At 41.3% G+C, this 16,108-nt stretch overlaps 2 protein-coding genes across 6 annotated transcripts in view; one reads left to right on the top strand and one right to left on the bottom strand.

The window, feature by feature from the left end:
• PRIMA1 (proline rich membrane anchor 1) overlaps positions 1-16,108 on the top strand; it is a 149,486-nt gene that overhangs the window by 78,781 nt on the left and 54,597 nt on the right. The gene's annotated exons all lie outside the window — the stretch shown is intronic.
• UNC79 (unc-79 homolog, NALCN channel complex subunit) overlaps positions 7,160-16,108 on the bottom strand; it is a 141,782-nt gene continuing 132,833 nt past the window's right edge. For all 5 annotated transcript variants that reach the window (XM_068148819.1, XM_068148823.1, XM_068148820.1 and 2 more), the window contains 3 exons: positions 15,178-15,255; positions 8,918-8,959; positions 7,160-8,232 (listed from right to left, as the gene is read on the bottom strand). In XM_068148819.1, the coding sequence (XP_068004920.1) occupies positions 8,032-8,232; positions 8,918-8,959; positions 15,178-15,255 (321 nt within the window). In that variant the 3' untranslated portion in view covers positions 7,160-8,031. The remainder of the gene's footprint in view (positions 8,233-8,917; positions 8,960-15,177; positions 15,256-16,108) is intronic.

Raw genomic sequence — 16,108 nt, 5'->3', positions numbered from 1 at the left:
GGCAGTAAAGACCTACAGCTGCTCTCACTTTCCTGAAAACCAACCTCTGGCTAAAATTTAAGATCCAGCTTCATCAGTAAAACAAAAGCTGGAAAAGTTGGTCAGGGAAACCTCGGACTGGCACAAGTCTACCTGCAGATCCCAAAGCATGTAAGTGTGGCCTCTCCCACACATACCAACAAGGAACAGCTCCTCCTTGGGTCTCTATAGGCCATACTCGGTGCATTCATGAAGAGGTAAGTGAGACTAAAGTCTCACCAAACCACCTCTTGCTTTGCTGAGTGATGAAGGAGTAGCATTATATCACACTGGGGTCTAGTCCATCAATGGAGGCCATAGTGGGAACCAGTTATTTTCTCCCCTCTCCTTTACCCCTTCTAACTAGCACACACTCACTATGAAGCCCAGGAAAAGATGTCACAGTACACAGGAAAACACTCTTGAGCTGGGACCAAGAGCCTTGAAATGCTGCTTTGGATTTAACTTCCTAGTCATGTCATTTTGCTCTGTTTTGTGACACTTGATCTTACATTACTCAATTCCCTATTTCTAATACCCTCATTTGAAGCAAAGCATCTTTCGCAGCCCTAATGTTTGATCTCAGCCTCACAGCTGGGGAAAGCTAGCAGCTGTTTTGTGATTCAAAAGGAACAGAACAATAACCCACTGAGGCTACTTCTTCTGTGTGTGAATGGGTGAGTCAGATGAATAATTGGACAATGCAGATCAGTTAAGCCTAATTCAATTAATGGGATTAATTTGCAAATTAGTACACATTAGGTGAATCAGTTGCAATTCATTGTGACAGAAACGTTAAAAAATATTAAAGCAGTTGCAATGAAACATAGCTAAATATTGCTGCTGAAAAGGTTACAAAGAAGGCAACCAATACATGGAAGGTTTTGTTTATAAATTCTGGGGGTGCATAGGTTTGATTTTCATAAAATCAGCAGAAAGCAGATTTCCTTCATGACCTGTACAGCTTTTATCACCCTGACAACGCTCAATGCATCGCAAATAACCATTAGAGATGAGCTAAGTAAGTTCTGACTGGGATCCAGGCATTGATGTTAGAACTTACATAGGGGTCTGGTGCAAGGAAAAGGAAAGAAATTGTTTTACATTTGAAAGCTGGCCTAAAAAAAATCAGTTGGTAAAATAATCTGCCCCTCACTCTTCCTAGGAAAGCTTGGAAACATGTCTGGAGCGTTGTCATTAAATTATACATGCTTAGAACAGATGAGCATCTGATATTTGAGCTGGCTTGGTGTCTTCAGAATGGTGATTACTGGGAGGTAAATATGAATAGTATTATTTTATATGTTATTGAATGGCTGAAAAACGCTTTGGTCAGATAGAGTTAATAGGATCTCCTGAGCCAAAGTAGGGCTGCAGCTACTGCAGCACTGAGATGATTTAGGAAATTGCTGAGCTCTGAGATGTGTATGCAAAGGTGAGATGATCACAGGAGAACAGACATGCCACTCACCTTGTAACAAAGAAAACCTCCATTGCTGGCTTGATTGTGCAATGATGGCAAAACCTGGTGTTGAGTAAACATATCTGGAGCAATAAGATCAAACTATGGGTGCATCAGTTTAGCAGTTAAATCTGACTCCTTCCTGCAACCAACTGGCACCAGAAGCATATTGCTGTAATGCTCAGTTGCTCCACAATATCAATCCTTGTTCCTTCTGAGCTTTGATCCTTGACAGGTGTAAATTGTGTCTCCCTCTAGATTTCAGTACATTTGTATCAGTGTGTCCTTGCTTTGGATCTCACTGATCAATACCATGTATAAAGGATTTCCTCGGCAGTGCAAAACAGGTAACAGTTTTAACAAATTATTTATTTAACGATGGTCCTTTATATTCTGTTTGACTGACACTTTCCTGCAGAGCAAAGATTCATAGATTTAGAAAAAACTTTTGTAAGGACTTACCTACAATCAGTTTGACTTCATGTGACACCCATGGAGCTACCAGAAAAGCTAACCTGTGTAAAGAAACTATTACCTACAAAAGTTTGTGTCTGTGTGTGAAGTTTCACAGGTACCTCTTTGAAAGGACTGAAAACAGTAAATCAGGTGTAATCATTATGTCATCCAGATTCTCAATTACACATCAAGAAAACTGACCTAACATTATGTTATGTCTGTCAAACTTAGAGCCTGGATCACAGTCATGGCTTATCAGGTTTGATGGGGAGCTGGTTAAATGCAGTGTCAGAGTGGGTTACCTGGGCTGGTGCACAGAGGGCAGCTCAACAGTCAGCTGGTGGTCCTGTGGTATCTATCAAATCTAGGAAAATACTGGAAAGTAATTAATAGAATTACAGAATCATAGATAGGTTTGGATTGGAAGGCACCTCCAAAGATCATCTAGTCCAACCCCCAGTTCATGCTGCAGACTTCTGTTGATTGTGTCACAGGTTCTGCTTTTCCCAGTTAATGCTTCATAACTTCACATGAGGAACCAGTCATCCTTCCCAAGCACTGCCTGCTCTTCACAACCTCTTGCCCCTTACACACAAGCTACAATGCACAAATTACACACAGAGATAGCTGAAAGCTTCCTTAGCTGCAGGATTTAGGCACCACAGCAACTTGTCAGGTAGGCCAGGCCTCAACATGATGTGGCTGTCTGTTACATCACCCGAGGCACTTCCAGTGATGACCCCTGGCTCCACATCAGTAAGAGCAAGCAAGGGTAGATTCAGGTTCTCTGCCTGATCCTTCTGCAGTTGGAGAGGCATTAGGACACATTCCCTCCAACTGTTTTTCTCACTGCCATACTTTGGTGCTCAGCCTCCAGCTGAAATGATGCTCAGCAGGGAGAGGCAGAAGTGGATGGAATCATTCAGAGTTATAAATCAGCAGAAGAATTCAGAGCCCTTCCTGTCACATTTGCATCAAGCCAAATAAACAGTGTGTCAGCTTTAAGCTAACTGCAACGTTGTTGCCTCTGTTTGATTTTAGGCAACTCTTAAGACAAAGACCCGCATCAGTGACTTAACAGCTCTTTTGAGATCAAGATTCGGATCCCGCTGAAAGAATACAGTCCTGGGCCCTGGTGAGGAGTCGCATTAAGATGCAACAAGAAAAACAGCGCACGAGACTCTCCCAGAGCCGCGTGCAGCAGAACAGCACAGGAACCTTTCCCGCAGCGCGCTTTTCCAGGACATGCTAGCAAAGACTAAACAGCCCTGGGCTCTGGTAATCTTCATCACGGTTGAAAGGAGGCTGTGCAGGCCAGAGTTCAGAGAGATCTTTGGGCCCATAACATTCATCAGGCCTAGAGCACATCAGCTGTTGTCATAGCACAACAAAACAGAGCCAGAACACTGACTGTGTGTTTTTAGGGCCTTTGACCTGCCACAACTTTAATGAGATGTTACAGAAATGTTACGTGCAGGATAAAGCGTGTACACGGACGGTAACTGACGTGCTGCAGAAGCCTTTTGTTTGTGTGATCCTGTGTGTAGGTTTCTCAGTAGGCAGCAGGAAAGCACTCTGAGGTGCCCAGCATAGATGTGAACCTTGTTTTCAGGACACCAAGTTACGTAATTCAGTGGTACGAGGCACCACAGTCAGTGTGGGGTTTTAACTGCCACTTCATCCAAAGCCCCCCATGCTGCTGAAAATTTCACAGTTCAGCACACAGTAAATTGATTCTTTTACTAGGTCAAGCCTGGTAACAGGCGTTGATTTAAGCAGCTTATTGCAACAGATGACTAAATGCTGCTCCTAAACAGCAGCTCTCTATGATCAGACAGAGGATGGGTTCTACCCCTGGGGACACATCCCCAGAGACACAGCTGTGCTGGAAGCATGGCAGAGCTGGAAGCTTAGCCTCTGCTATTTGGTAGGATCTTCAGGGAACACCAAATGTTGTTTACTTCCTAATCTTTCTACAGAATATAAAGAATTGCTGCTCTGGGCTATTTCAGAGAGATAATGTGAGTGACTCATTTTAGTTGTATTCTGACCTCAGGACCTGTAAAGACATATATCACAATGCTTTTAAAAAACAATTAATGCAGATCTCTTCTGAAGATGCCTAGAATGCACTTTGAGATTTTCATAAGGTGTTAAACCATGCACATGTAGCCAAGCCCCATGTTATTTATTAGTCAACATACCCCTAAGCATTGGTCATACCATCTTCCAGGCTGCATTCTCTAGGCTAAAGTAGCTTCTCAAACTATATCTTCAGCCTGAAGTTGCCTATGGATAACAGCTCTACAGGTACCATATTAATTATAATCTCTGATAGATCTATACCCTATATTCAGATGTAGATTTTGTGACCTGCACTTTTTGCTAAACCCTGAGCTGACATCAAATCTAAATTTCCACAAAGGTCATAAAAGTGTTTAGTTACAGACCTGGATCCAACAGTCCCAGTTTTTACTTGTATTTAATTCTAATACTGACCCATCACTATATTTGCATCTTCTTATGTTTTATCATTCTGAATACTAGATAATTTGAGGAGGAGATTTTGCTAGGTAAAAAGTGCTTGTGCCATGTTGCCTACATTCATTATCTACTGGGTGAGATGCCCAATCACAGCTTCTACTTTCTAGAAATTATTTTTATAAACAATGTCTGTTCTTCCCAGCAAATGATCTGTCTTCATCCTTTAAGTTTCCACAATTCCCATTACACCCATCTGAGTTCATTCACCTCATACCCATATTCCCACCATCTCTGGTTTTCAGTTGTCTTTTGGGCTCCCCAGATAACAGCAGATCAAACCACAAAAATCTCTCTCTCCTATGTGTCCCACTTTCATGGGCCCAATAGCACTCCAATTTCACTAGGATGACCCCAGACCTCACAATAAGTGAACCTGGTCTCTATTTATGTGATTGCAGACACAAGCATGAAGAAGACACAGCCCAAGCATAGAAGGAGTCAGTCCCCCACTGAAAACACTGTTCACAGCTCCTTTTTGCCTGAAGTCCAAAGTTACAGCTGCCTGCTACTTAGTTTTGAACTGTACTCCTGTTAGACAGTGACAGACAGATTTGATGAACAATGAGCCTGGGATGATGTGATAGGAAGGAATCACAAAATCAACAAAAAAATGTTCAACCAGGATCACCACCAGCACTTTGCATGGCAGCAAGAAAGTGCCTACAAGGCACCATTATGGAAAACTCCTCAAAAACCTTTCTGGGAAATCAGTGTGCTGCAGGTGGGGAGGGCCTCTCTAAAGTATCTGTACATTACTGCACACAGTACGGGGATTAAACCCCAGCCTCTCTGGGATCACAAAGACACAGTGGGATGGTTCTCATGACTGGAGTGCTGAAAGAGAGGGATACAAGCTCTTTAACAAGGACAGGCTGGGAAGATGAGGTGGAAGAGTTGTCCTTTCTACAGGAGCATCTGTGGTTCATGGAGCTCTTCCTGGGGATGGATGAAGAGCCAACTCAGAGCTTATAGGTAAGGATTAAAGAGAAGACAGCTAAGAGTGACATTGTAGTGGGTGTCTACTACAGGCCACTTAACCAAAAGGAACAAGCAGATGAGGCCCTCTACAGACAGGTGGGAGCATCCTCATATTCACAGGTCCTGGTCCTCAAGGAGGATTTCAACCACTTCATTATCTATTGGAGAGACAACACCACAGGGCATAAGCATCCAGGAGGTTCCTGGAGTGTGTAGATGACAATTTCCTCACCCAAGTGATAGAGAAGCCAATGGAAGAAGTGCCTTTGCTGGACCTCATAATCACCAACAGTAAGGGGTTTGTTGGGAATGTGAAGATCAAAGGCTGCCTTGGCAAACTCAAAGCCCTAAACTCCATAAGAGCAGGCACTGCAATCTTCAAAGATTTGCTCAGAAGACTTCAATGGTATAAGTCCCTGGGAGAAAAGAAGGACCTAAGAAAGTTAGTTAATATTCAAGAATCACCTTCTCCAAGCTCAAGAGCAGTCCATCCTAAAGAGTTAAAAGCCAGGCAAAAAAAGCCAGGAGACCTGTGTACACTCAGACAGGAAGCATACAGAGGATGGAAGCAAGGATGGGTACCCTGGGAGGAATACAGAGACACAGTCCAATCATTCAGGGATAAAGTTACAAAAGCTAAAGCCCAGCAGGATCTGACCCTGAGAAAAATGAGAGATGGGAACATGTATAATAATTTCTCTATCATTCGTTCTTTCTTCCTCCTGGCCAGTCAAAAATTGGAGAAAGACAATGCTGTATCTCACTCTAACCACCATGAAAATTTGGAAAGAATCCCTCCCTTAGCACTGCATGAAGGTCTGCACAATCTCAGTTCAGCATGACAAAAATCAGTGCCTGAAACACTGGTAAATTATCATCTGGTGGATCTCTTAATAATCTTCACATCAAGACAGAAATGTTTTCCAGAAACTCAAAATGCAAGTCATTCACCTCAAGCAAATACTAGCAAAATTAGCTTCAGTTAAATAGCTTATGATGAATTTTAGATTTGTTGTTGGATAGACCAATCCAGCTTAATCTTAGACTCTACTAATGTGTGAATCTGAGAGGGAAGGAAAGCCAGATCAGTTTCTCTCCACTGAGAACATGGAGAGGGGTATCTTTGAAGCAAGCCAGCACACGCTTTGCTGGTGTTTGCTTGTTTCTGGGGTCTTTTTTTTCAGATTTGGGGGTTTATTTTAAAACATAATGATACTTCAATGGTCTCTCTGCAAACATTCCCATTTTTACATTGTCAAATGCACTAGAATGTAGACAGGCAGGGCCTTTCCACTTCCATGCAATCAGGGAGGAAGGACATTGATTCTGAGTGGTAATAAAGACCAGGAATTTAATAACATTAAATGTGTGCTTCATACTCTTCTAATCAGTGCATTACAGGAATAAATTCAGAAACCCAAACTGTGATCTTACAGATTTAAGTATTCATTACAAGAGATGGCAAACTATGGTGCTCTCAAGATTTTATGTAAAATCCACTGAATTAATTGAGCTTTCTTAAACTCCAATGGGCTTTGGCCAAGTTCCTCAATGATACTAAAATCCATCTGTTATTAAAGATCATGTTTAATACAATATATGCAAATGCTGTGGTTGCAAATCTCATTATGCAAAATTCAAGTCCAATCATGTGCCTCCTGGAAGTCTGCAGCATAATTTCTCTTGACATCAATAAGGGTATGCCTGGGATATTTGTTTTTAATTGCACTGTATACAAGTATTGATGGAAGAATACAATACAGGAATCACAAAATTAAAGAGGACTCTATGAAAACTACAAAGAAGAGTAGCACAGAATCAATAAGGTAAAGGCAATAATTAAAAAAAAACCACAATAAATCAGACTTGGCATTTTTGGAAAACAGTACTGAAGAAAAAGACAATGAATTGGCACAGTTTAATAACCTAATTTCTAAGTGCACTTTATAATAGCTCTCCTTACAAGCTGCTGCTTTCTCAGAAGATGATGACAACAAGCTTCATTAGTACATAACTGTTTTATAGTGACAGGTTTATTGCATTGCCACCTGTGAAACTGGAAAAGAAAAAAAAGAAAAAGACACTTTCCCCCAAAAAACTCCTATAAAGGTTCCTAAAAATCCTGTTTTCTCTTGTTATTGTCAAAAAATAGCAACGTAGCACTTCCATATGTTTGTGAATACTCACAATTCTACTTTAAAAAAAAACCAAACAGAAGTTAAAGAAAAGTGATTTTTGTTTTGGCTCCAAAAATAATGTAAAGAAACATTTAAGAACAAGATATTTCAATGATCAGAGAGATATGTACAATGTGGTAGATTTGAGTCAAATCCTGCAGCTATATGTTCAGGAAAGCAAACTTGAGAACCTGTTGATCCTGAGTAAGCACAATTAACGACTGGCAGGATCAGGCTCTTAGCTGCACCCACTATTAGCTTTCCCACAATCTGTCCTAGGCTAAAAAGTATAGATACAGTATATACTCTGTGTACTGATTTATACAAAAGGTCTTTTACAGCACTAACCCTGTTATTGCTAGGCTAAAAATGAACATTTGGAACAAATTACATGAATCATAAAGGATAAAACTGAGACGCAGCTTCTGAAGACTGAATTTCCACTTGAGCCATTTTAAATTGGGTACACTGTAGCCATTTGCGGAGCACAGATGAGATATTGTTCATTTGTCCTGACCCTTGCAACATCCTTAGGCTGTGATGGTTGACATTGCTCTGGATGGCTTGGAGGCGTAGCTGGAGTCCAGCAGATAAGTGCTGTTGAAATAATGCAAAACCTTCAGTATCTTTCCTTTAATGCATATAGTAATACTGCGCTGTGAAAGGTACTGCTTGCTGGCCAGGGAAAGCTCCCCCACTGCCCCAATGTCACATTTGGCTCTTTCACATCCTGCATTGTAGTGCTCCCTGAAAGGCAAATGTGTTTACAGAAACAACTCCATACTGAGACCAACACCTTAATTTTCATCACCAAAATTATCTTGACTGGCAAACGACACTGATCCACCTGGCATTCTCCTACAAACAGGGACAGATGGCAGCCCACAACAACTGCTATGGAACCCAAATCCATCTCATGAGTCAAGAGTCTCAAACCTGATTTGTCCGAAGTCTCTCATGCCTAAGACATCAAGGAAATCACAGCTCATGGAGCAACGAGTCTCAATAAACAGGGAGGAAAAGCCCTGCCACAGAACCTGGTTAGAGGAAAGCATTTCAGAAGGGAAAGGGAGAGCAGTACTGGTTACAGGGCAAGTATCTTAGCGTGACGATGTTCTGTGTATGCTCGTACTTGGGACCTTCAGTGCTGAGCTGTCCAGTGCGTCTGGATACACTAAAATTATCTATTTTCAGCAAATTTGCATCTAGTGATGTTATTTCTAGAATTTACAGAAATGTGTAACTCTAAGAATAGAAGGATAAGGTATTAGAAGCAACTTACCTTTAGATTTGACTGTATCATTGGCAACCACATTGGTATGAGCTGCAAGAAGAAATGTATATTTTGTTATCATACAAGTGACTGTAAACACGTTTCAGTCATTGTGAGACAGGGTACATCTAACACACTTAGCTGTTCCAAGGGACATAGCCTCAGCCACAAATCTGAAATGGTGGTTAGTTTTAAATGATTCTCATGCTTTGGGGCAGGTAACTCTCAGAGCTAAGGAAGCCAGCTTCCTTTGTGTATAGCTTGATGAATCACCGGTAGCAATTATTGATATCCTGGTTTAAGGCAATGATGAGAGTACAGAATAGAATGTTGTGAAGGGAAACAACTTATTTTCTTTCTGTAAGTGCTTCTGTATGAGTAACAATGAAATAAAAATAGTAAACATTCTGTGTAGTGAGATATACATCAGGAACTGAACAAAAACATGCAGTACAAGTTCCTAACAATTGCCTAGATTATTTAAATAGTAATCAGCACTTTATAAGCCAGTAATCACATCAATGTTTCATTGAAGAAGGTGACCCTCAGGCCTGGGAGCATAACTGAAAACCTCTATCCATTCAGCACAACAAGGTGAGGAGGTCTGTGAATCTGTCACTCTTGATTAGATTGACACATATTTCAGTCTCCTGCTCTTCAGAATCACAGAATCGACCAGGTTGGAAAAAACCTCAGAGATCATCAAGTCCAACCTATCACCTAACACCACCTGACAACTAAACCATGACTCCAAGTGCCACATCCAATCTTTTTTTGAACACCTCCAGTGATGGTGACTCTACCACCTCCCTGGGCAGCCCATTCAAATGGCCAATTACTATTTCTGTGAAGAACTTGCTCCTTGCCTCGAGCCTAAACTTCCCCTGGGCGCAGCATGAGACTGCGTCCTCTTGTTCTGCCACTGGTTGCCTGGAAGAAGAGACCAACCTGTCCCCTGTCTACAACCTCCTTTCAGGTAGTTGTAGAGAGAAGTAAGGTCTCCCCTGAGCCTCCTCTTCTCCAGGCTAAACAATCCCAGCTCCCTCAACCTCTCCTCGTAGGGCTTCTGCTCTAGACCTCTCACCAGCCTTGTTGCCCTTCTCTGGACACATTCAAGTATCTTGATGTCCTTCTGAAACTGAGGGGCCCAGAACTGGACTCAAGGTGTGGTCCAGCCAGTGCTGAGCATAGGGGAAAGAGAACTTTTATTTCTGAGTAAGTATAATATGACAAGCTTATGGAAGACAGAGGCATTTCTAGCAAAAGTATTCATGTTGTCCAACATTAATTTAACCACTGAGGTTATTGTTCTAAAATGTTCCTCCAAATGGCATTAAAATTTGCAATTTGCCAATTATGCTACTGAGAGCTGCAAGTTAAACCTAATCACTATTGACAGCATTAGATAAAGTGCTGCTTCCCTTGTGCAAGGAATGATAATTGTTTCAGTGCTGTTTTGCTGGAGAATCATATGCAGCTCTGTCAGGACTGATTACTTAGTCTACCGCATGAAGAATCATACTCAAACCTCAACATTTACTGATAGATGAAAGCCAAAACAGCTGGAATGCAGCCAGATGCAGCAGAAGTGCAAGTGCTGTGGACTCTCATGCTAATGAAGTGATTAATAAGATCCAATGACCTCAAGTCCTGATGTGTTTTTTGGAGAGGAGGGAACAGGTAAGCATACTGGGAAGCCATGATCTGTGCCCCACTGCCGTGAGCAAAATGTCACTGAAAATTTCATCCAGCATTAATGAAGTTCCTATGGAGCTAGCCAGAGGTGATTACAGTGGTGTCAGATCTATGCAGAACAAGGAGGGAAGCTAGGCAGAAAACTCAGGGTACCCCTCAGCATCTGAACCAATTCACTGCATGTCTTTTACAGTCAGCCAAGAGAATCAAGCACGTTCCACATCCGTTTCATCTCATCCTAAAGCAGGTATCTAAAAATAGATCAAGATGAATCATGTCTAAAAATACCTGTTTGTCTTCACTGACTATAAAAGGCACTCACAGAAACTACAGATATCTACTCTGTAGAGGTCTAAGGTTATATACAGATCATTGTCTTCCAGTGCCACTTCTGTCTTCCAAGGTCTGGACACATTTAGGGAAACAAAACGTTCTGCTGAAGGCACAAGCAAGCAAACCCTCCACTCATACAGCTTCTAGTTAGATAAATAAGACAAGACATTTTTATGGAAGCACTTGAGGTTTATCATATAATCCCCAGCCAAACTTTGCTTCACAAAGGAAGAATACATAAAGCTACTTAGAAAAAAAAACAGCTAGAAGAACAGACTGCTGTCAGATTGACAATTTTTTTGAGTTCATATTTTCTACAGAATTACATTTATTCCAGTACAAGTTTTGATGAAAGCCAGGCTGGCGAACAAGTTGATCAATGTCCTCCTCTGGCTCCCCAACTCTGCTGCCAGCCCAGTTCCCCATAACTCTACCCAGCAGTTGCTGAAGATTCCTAAAGCCCTTGGGTCTCTGGAAAAGCCAGAGTGGTTTGTTGAGCTGCTCCCTTCCCTGCTGTAGGCTCCCAAATTCCCCAGACTGCTGATCACAGCTCTCTGTCTGATAATCAGATGGCCTACATCAATGGCTGTCCTGCAATGACTAGTTTCCCAGTTCCTTTGACACAAAAAATGGGAGGAAAATATAGCAATCATTTCAGCCCTCCTAAAGAAGAATGTTTCCCCTTAGAGGAAAACATAATGAATTAAATGTATATGTGGGTATGTATGAATCTCTGTAGATGTAGATAGATAGATAGATAAATAGATAGATAGATAGATAGATAGATAGACAGACAGACAGACATTGATCTAACTCAGAAATTAAAAACAAATGTTTAACTATTGAAATATTGTTCCAGGAAAGGAATTTTGCTTTCCTCACCAGTCTGGTAAAGATAATTTAACATCAGATTGAAAAAACATCCTCTGAAAACACAGAGAATGGCTCAAAGACTATAGGAAGCAACCAAGCCATGTCTCAATGCTACCAGCGTGAGCACGAGGAGGAAGAACAGCACAGCACCAACATAAGGTGATGAAGGCATGAAGAAAGCTCTTCTTTCAGTGGAGACCTGAAGTCTTCTCTTTCTCTCTTGTTTTAGGATGCATTTTCCCCTCACTTGTCATACAAAATATGGTCACCTAAGACAGCTATCCCATAAACCACCTGGCATCAGGCGACATGCACCACCACCTGTGGGTGTTGAGCCATGCAATGACTTCACTACAAAATGAAGGGTTTGCAGCACCTGATTCCTTAGATGGAATAGAAGACACTTCAGTTAAACATGGTTATAATTATATGATAAATGGCCAGGACTTATCAGAGCTAGAGTACCCAGTTCCAAGAGGCAGTCACTGAGAATTACAAACTTTGCTGAATATATCACTGAAAGAGTGCTAAGAATGTTCTATTTTAAACAAAAATACCTCTCACTACACCATGTCCTTTCCTTCAAGGAAAACTAAACTTTGTTTGAAAGGCTTATATCAAAAATAAAGTATTTTTTTTAAAAAAAGAAAGGCACAACATTAAAGCACAAGATAAAATTGTTTCATTATCAAAGGCAGGGCAATAAAAGATTGTCTAGAATAGAACAAGCTACCAAAAAACTGCCCAGTCAACTAATATTCAAAGAGCTGCCATCCTTGCAGACTTCTGAAGTAGGAGTAGCAAAGTTCAGATTTTCTGCACAGCCTCTGGAGAAAGGGAAAGTCTCAAAGTTGATCTTTTTTTAAACTGTAGTGATGCCACTCACTTACTGGTTCCTGTGTGAATAAACTTTACACTTCTGCCTCTTTGAAGGACTTCAAACATACAGTAAATCTTTCCACAAATCATGACACTTGCTTTTCAAATCCACAGTAAATATTTTTACAATTAGTTAGTTCTGGAAAAAAAAAAAATAGCAACCTGGGACTACAAATCCTATAATATATTGTTCCTGCAGGATTTCATTTCAGGGCTAAGAAAGGGGATTTGGTCACCCAGATCCATCTCTGCCATCTCCTATCCACAGAACATGAAAGACAGCTTAACCCTTTAACTCTGAATTCCACAGGTTTATGAGCTTAATTTTGTAGTAGCAACTATGTCCTTTTAAACTGATTTAGCATATCCTTGGTATATACTCTCAAATGTAACTCCCTGAAAGCATCAATCTGAACTGATCTGGCACTAAAGGCCTAATTTTTTCACAACTACAAAGCTATTTTTCAATCTTGTCAAATTCTGGATATCTTGAACTGTCCAAAAGAGAAGCCCATGTATCTCCCAGGGACAGCCATGATCACTTTAACATCCCATAGTGACAGAGTTTCTCTAGTGAATCAAGTCAATTACTTGATATAATAAATACAAGGAGTGTGAATAGTTTCATAGTTTCATAGTTTCATTCAGGGTTGGAAGGGACCACAAGGATCATCTAGTTCCAACCCCCCATGGGCAGGGACACCCCACACTAGATCAGGCTGGACAGAGCCTCATCCAGCCTGCTCTTAAACACCCCCAGGGACGGGGCCTCGACCACCTCCCTGGACAACCCATTCCAGGGTTTCACCACTCTCATGGGGAAGAACCTCCTCCTCACATCTAGCCTGAATCTCCCCACCTCCAGCTTCATTCCATTCCCCCTAGTCCTATCACTACCTGAGATCCTGAGAAGTCCTTCCCCAGCCTTCCTGTAGGCCCCTTTCAGATACTGGAAGGCGACAATTAGGTCACCTCGGAGCCTTCTCTTCTGCAGACTGAACAGCCCCAACTCCTTCAGTCTGTCCTCATAGGAGAGGTGCTCCAGCCCTCTGATCATCCTTGTGGCCCTTCTCTGGACACGTTCCAGCACCTCCACATCCCTCTTGTAATAGGGGCTCCAGAACTGGACACAGTACTCCAGGTGGGGTCTCACCAGGGCTGAGTAGAGTATTTTAGTGCCAGTTGACATCAAGGCCTCCATTTATTTTCAGTTCCTGCTTGACCATGCTTTACTCCAGGACTGGAGTAAAAATTCAGAAATTTCCTTTATGGCAACAGAAAAACTACATAAATCTATTTAGAATAGAATAGAATAAACCAAACCAGGTTGGAAGAAACCTTCAAGATCATCGCGTCCAACCCATCAACCAATCCAACCCACCCAAACAGCTAACCCATGGCACCAAGCACCCCATCAAGTCTCCTCCTGAACACCTCCAATGACGGCGACTCCACCACTTCCCCGAGCAGCCCATTCCATAGCGCAATCACTCTTTCTGTATAGAACTTCTTCCTAACATCCAACCTGAACCTCCCCTGGCGCAGCCTGAGACTGTGTCCTCTTGTTCTGGTACTGGCTGCCTGGGAGAAGAGACCATCATCCGCCTGTCTACAACCTCCCTTCAGGTAGTTGTAGAGAGTGATAAGGTCACCCCTGAGTCTCCTCTTCTCCAGGCTGAGCAACCCCAGCTCCCTCAGTCTTTCCTCATAGGGCTTGTGTTCCAAACCCCTCACCAACTTTCTTGCTCTTCTCTGGACTCGCTCCAGCAAGTGCATTTAAGTACTTGGTTTGTTGGTATTGCATGTCAAAAAAGCCTAATTAAGTCAATTTGTAATTTATGCTTGTGAGACTACCCCAATCCTTTGGGAATCTGCTCTAAAGATACTGTGGTGACCCACAGGAGATGGCCCACTGACCTAAAAGTCAGTTTTACATGGATGAAGCATGCAGGATTTGACTCTTTAACCAAAGAATACCCTGTAAACACATCCTAGGGGAAAGAAAGATTTCACTATCAAATAATATTTGACTAAGTCTGATACACAGGCATATGATAACAAGAAAACAACTCTGTCACAGAATTTTTATTATCAAACTGAAAAAATGTGAGGATCAGAACACTGAGGTGATCTGCCAAGGACCTACAGCAAGGAAAAGTTACATCATGGCTGAAAGTTCACACAGCGCTTAGAGGTTCTCAAAGTCAGTAATACCAGTTGAGCCTAACAGAGAAACAAGACCATTGAAGCAACAGAAGGAAGAAGTAGATCAGAATTTTAGGGTTTTTTTTTTAATCTGAACTAGGATTTGGGATTATGGCCTGAGATTTTACTTTTTGTTATGCTCCAATAGGCTTGATTTCTGCAGTAGCATTCATCTTCTTCTTCCACTTTCTTTGTGTAGGAAGGGAAGCAGAGGACAGTATTTCTATAAACTACAATAGACAGACAATATCATTAACTAAGTATTCAAGGTGTGGTATGCTTACCTTTACAAAGATAGTAGAGTTGCATTCCTGTAAAGCTTCCATTAAACTAATCACATGCAGGCACACCATTTCAACCATCTTTAAAAATAAAAGTAATAAACAAATAAAGCATAAAACCAAATCACTATGCAGCATAACAGTTTTTTTAAGATAAACCAATGGTCCCTAAAAAGAATCTTTCTGTATTTGCTTGGCAGTTAAGCTGAATTAGTAGCTGTGCATTTATTAACCACTGACAGGTAAGATTAAATGAACACATAAAAGAATTTTTTATAGCTTTCCTCTGAGGCAGCAACACCTATCTGTTAAACATTTCAAATTGCTTGATGTATTTTAATTCGTGTCACATATCAAAACAAATTGCCTTCAGCTTTGTTCTTTTCAGACATCATAAATCCTTCCACATGCCTTTGCTGTGTAATTCTCATCCACCAGTGTGTCAGAAGTTGGTATTTATATTTACCAAATCCATGCAAATTAACATACCCACCAAAACCATCCTTTCCCTCCTCCCCCATCAAAAGACAATTTAGTGTTCTGAACAGGCAGCTAGGCCATAATTCTTCCATTTTGTACCATGAATTATGACAGAAGCAAGTATCAGTGATTTTGCAGTAGACAGCATTTTATGGTTTACATTGTATAAATTCATAAGTACAAGACAAATACTCTGAGCTGGCAGGGAATATCTATAGTGCCAGTCTGAACGATGTGGAACTTTCCCTATACAATAATAAACTTATGTTTTATGTACACTAATTAACCTCACAACACTGCTGTGAGATGGGCAAGTATTATTATCTGCATTTCACAGAGCAAAAGCTGAGGCAGAAAGTTTCATCATTTGCGCTAAATGAGATACTTTCAGAATAAGGATCAGTACTTAGGACTTCCAGGTCTTATTCTTGTCCTAAGTCTTGACAAGAAGCCT

The sequence above is a fragment of the Melanerpes formicivorus genome, unplaced genomic scaffold (genome assembly GCF_026170545.1).
Source record: "Melanerpes formicivorus ecotype bairdi unplaced genomic scaffold, bMelFor1.0.p_v2 SCAF_17, whole genome shotgun sequence".
NCBI lineage: Eukaryota > Metazoa > Chordata > Aves > Piciformes > Picidae > Melanerpes > Melanerpes formicivorus.
This window is presented reverse-complemented; position numbering and strand designations above follow the sequence as displayed.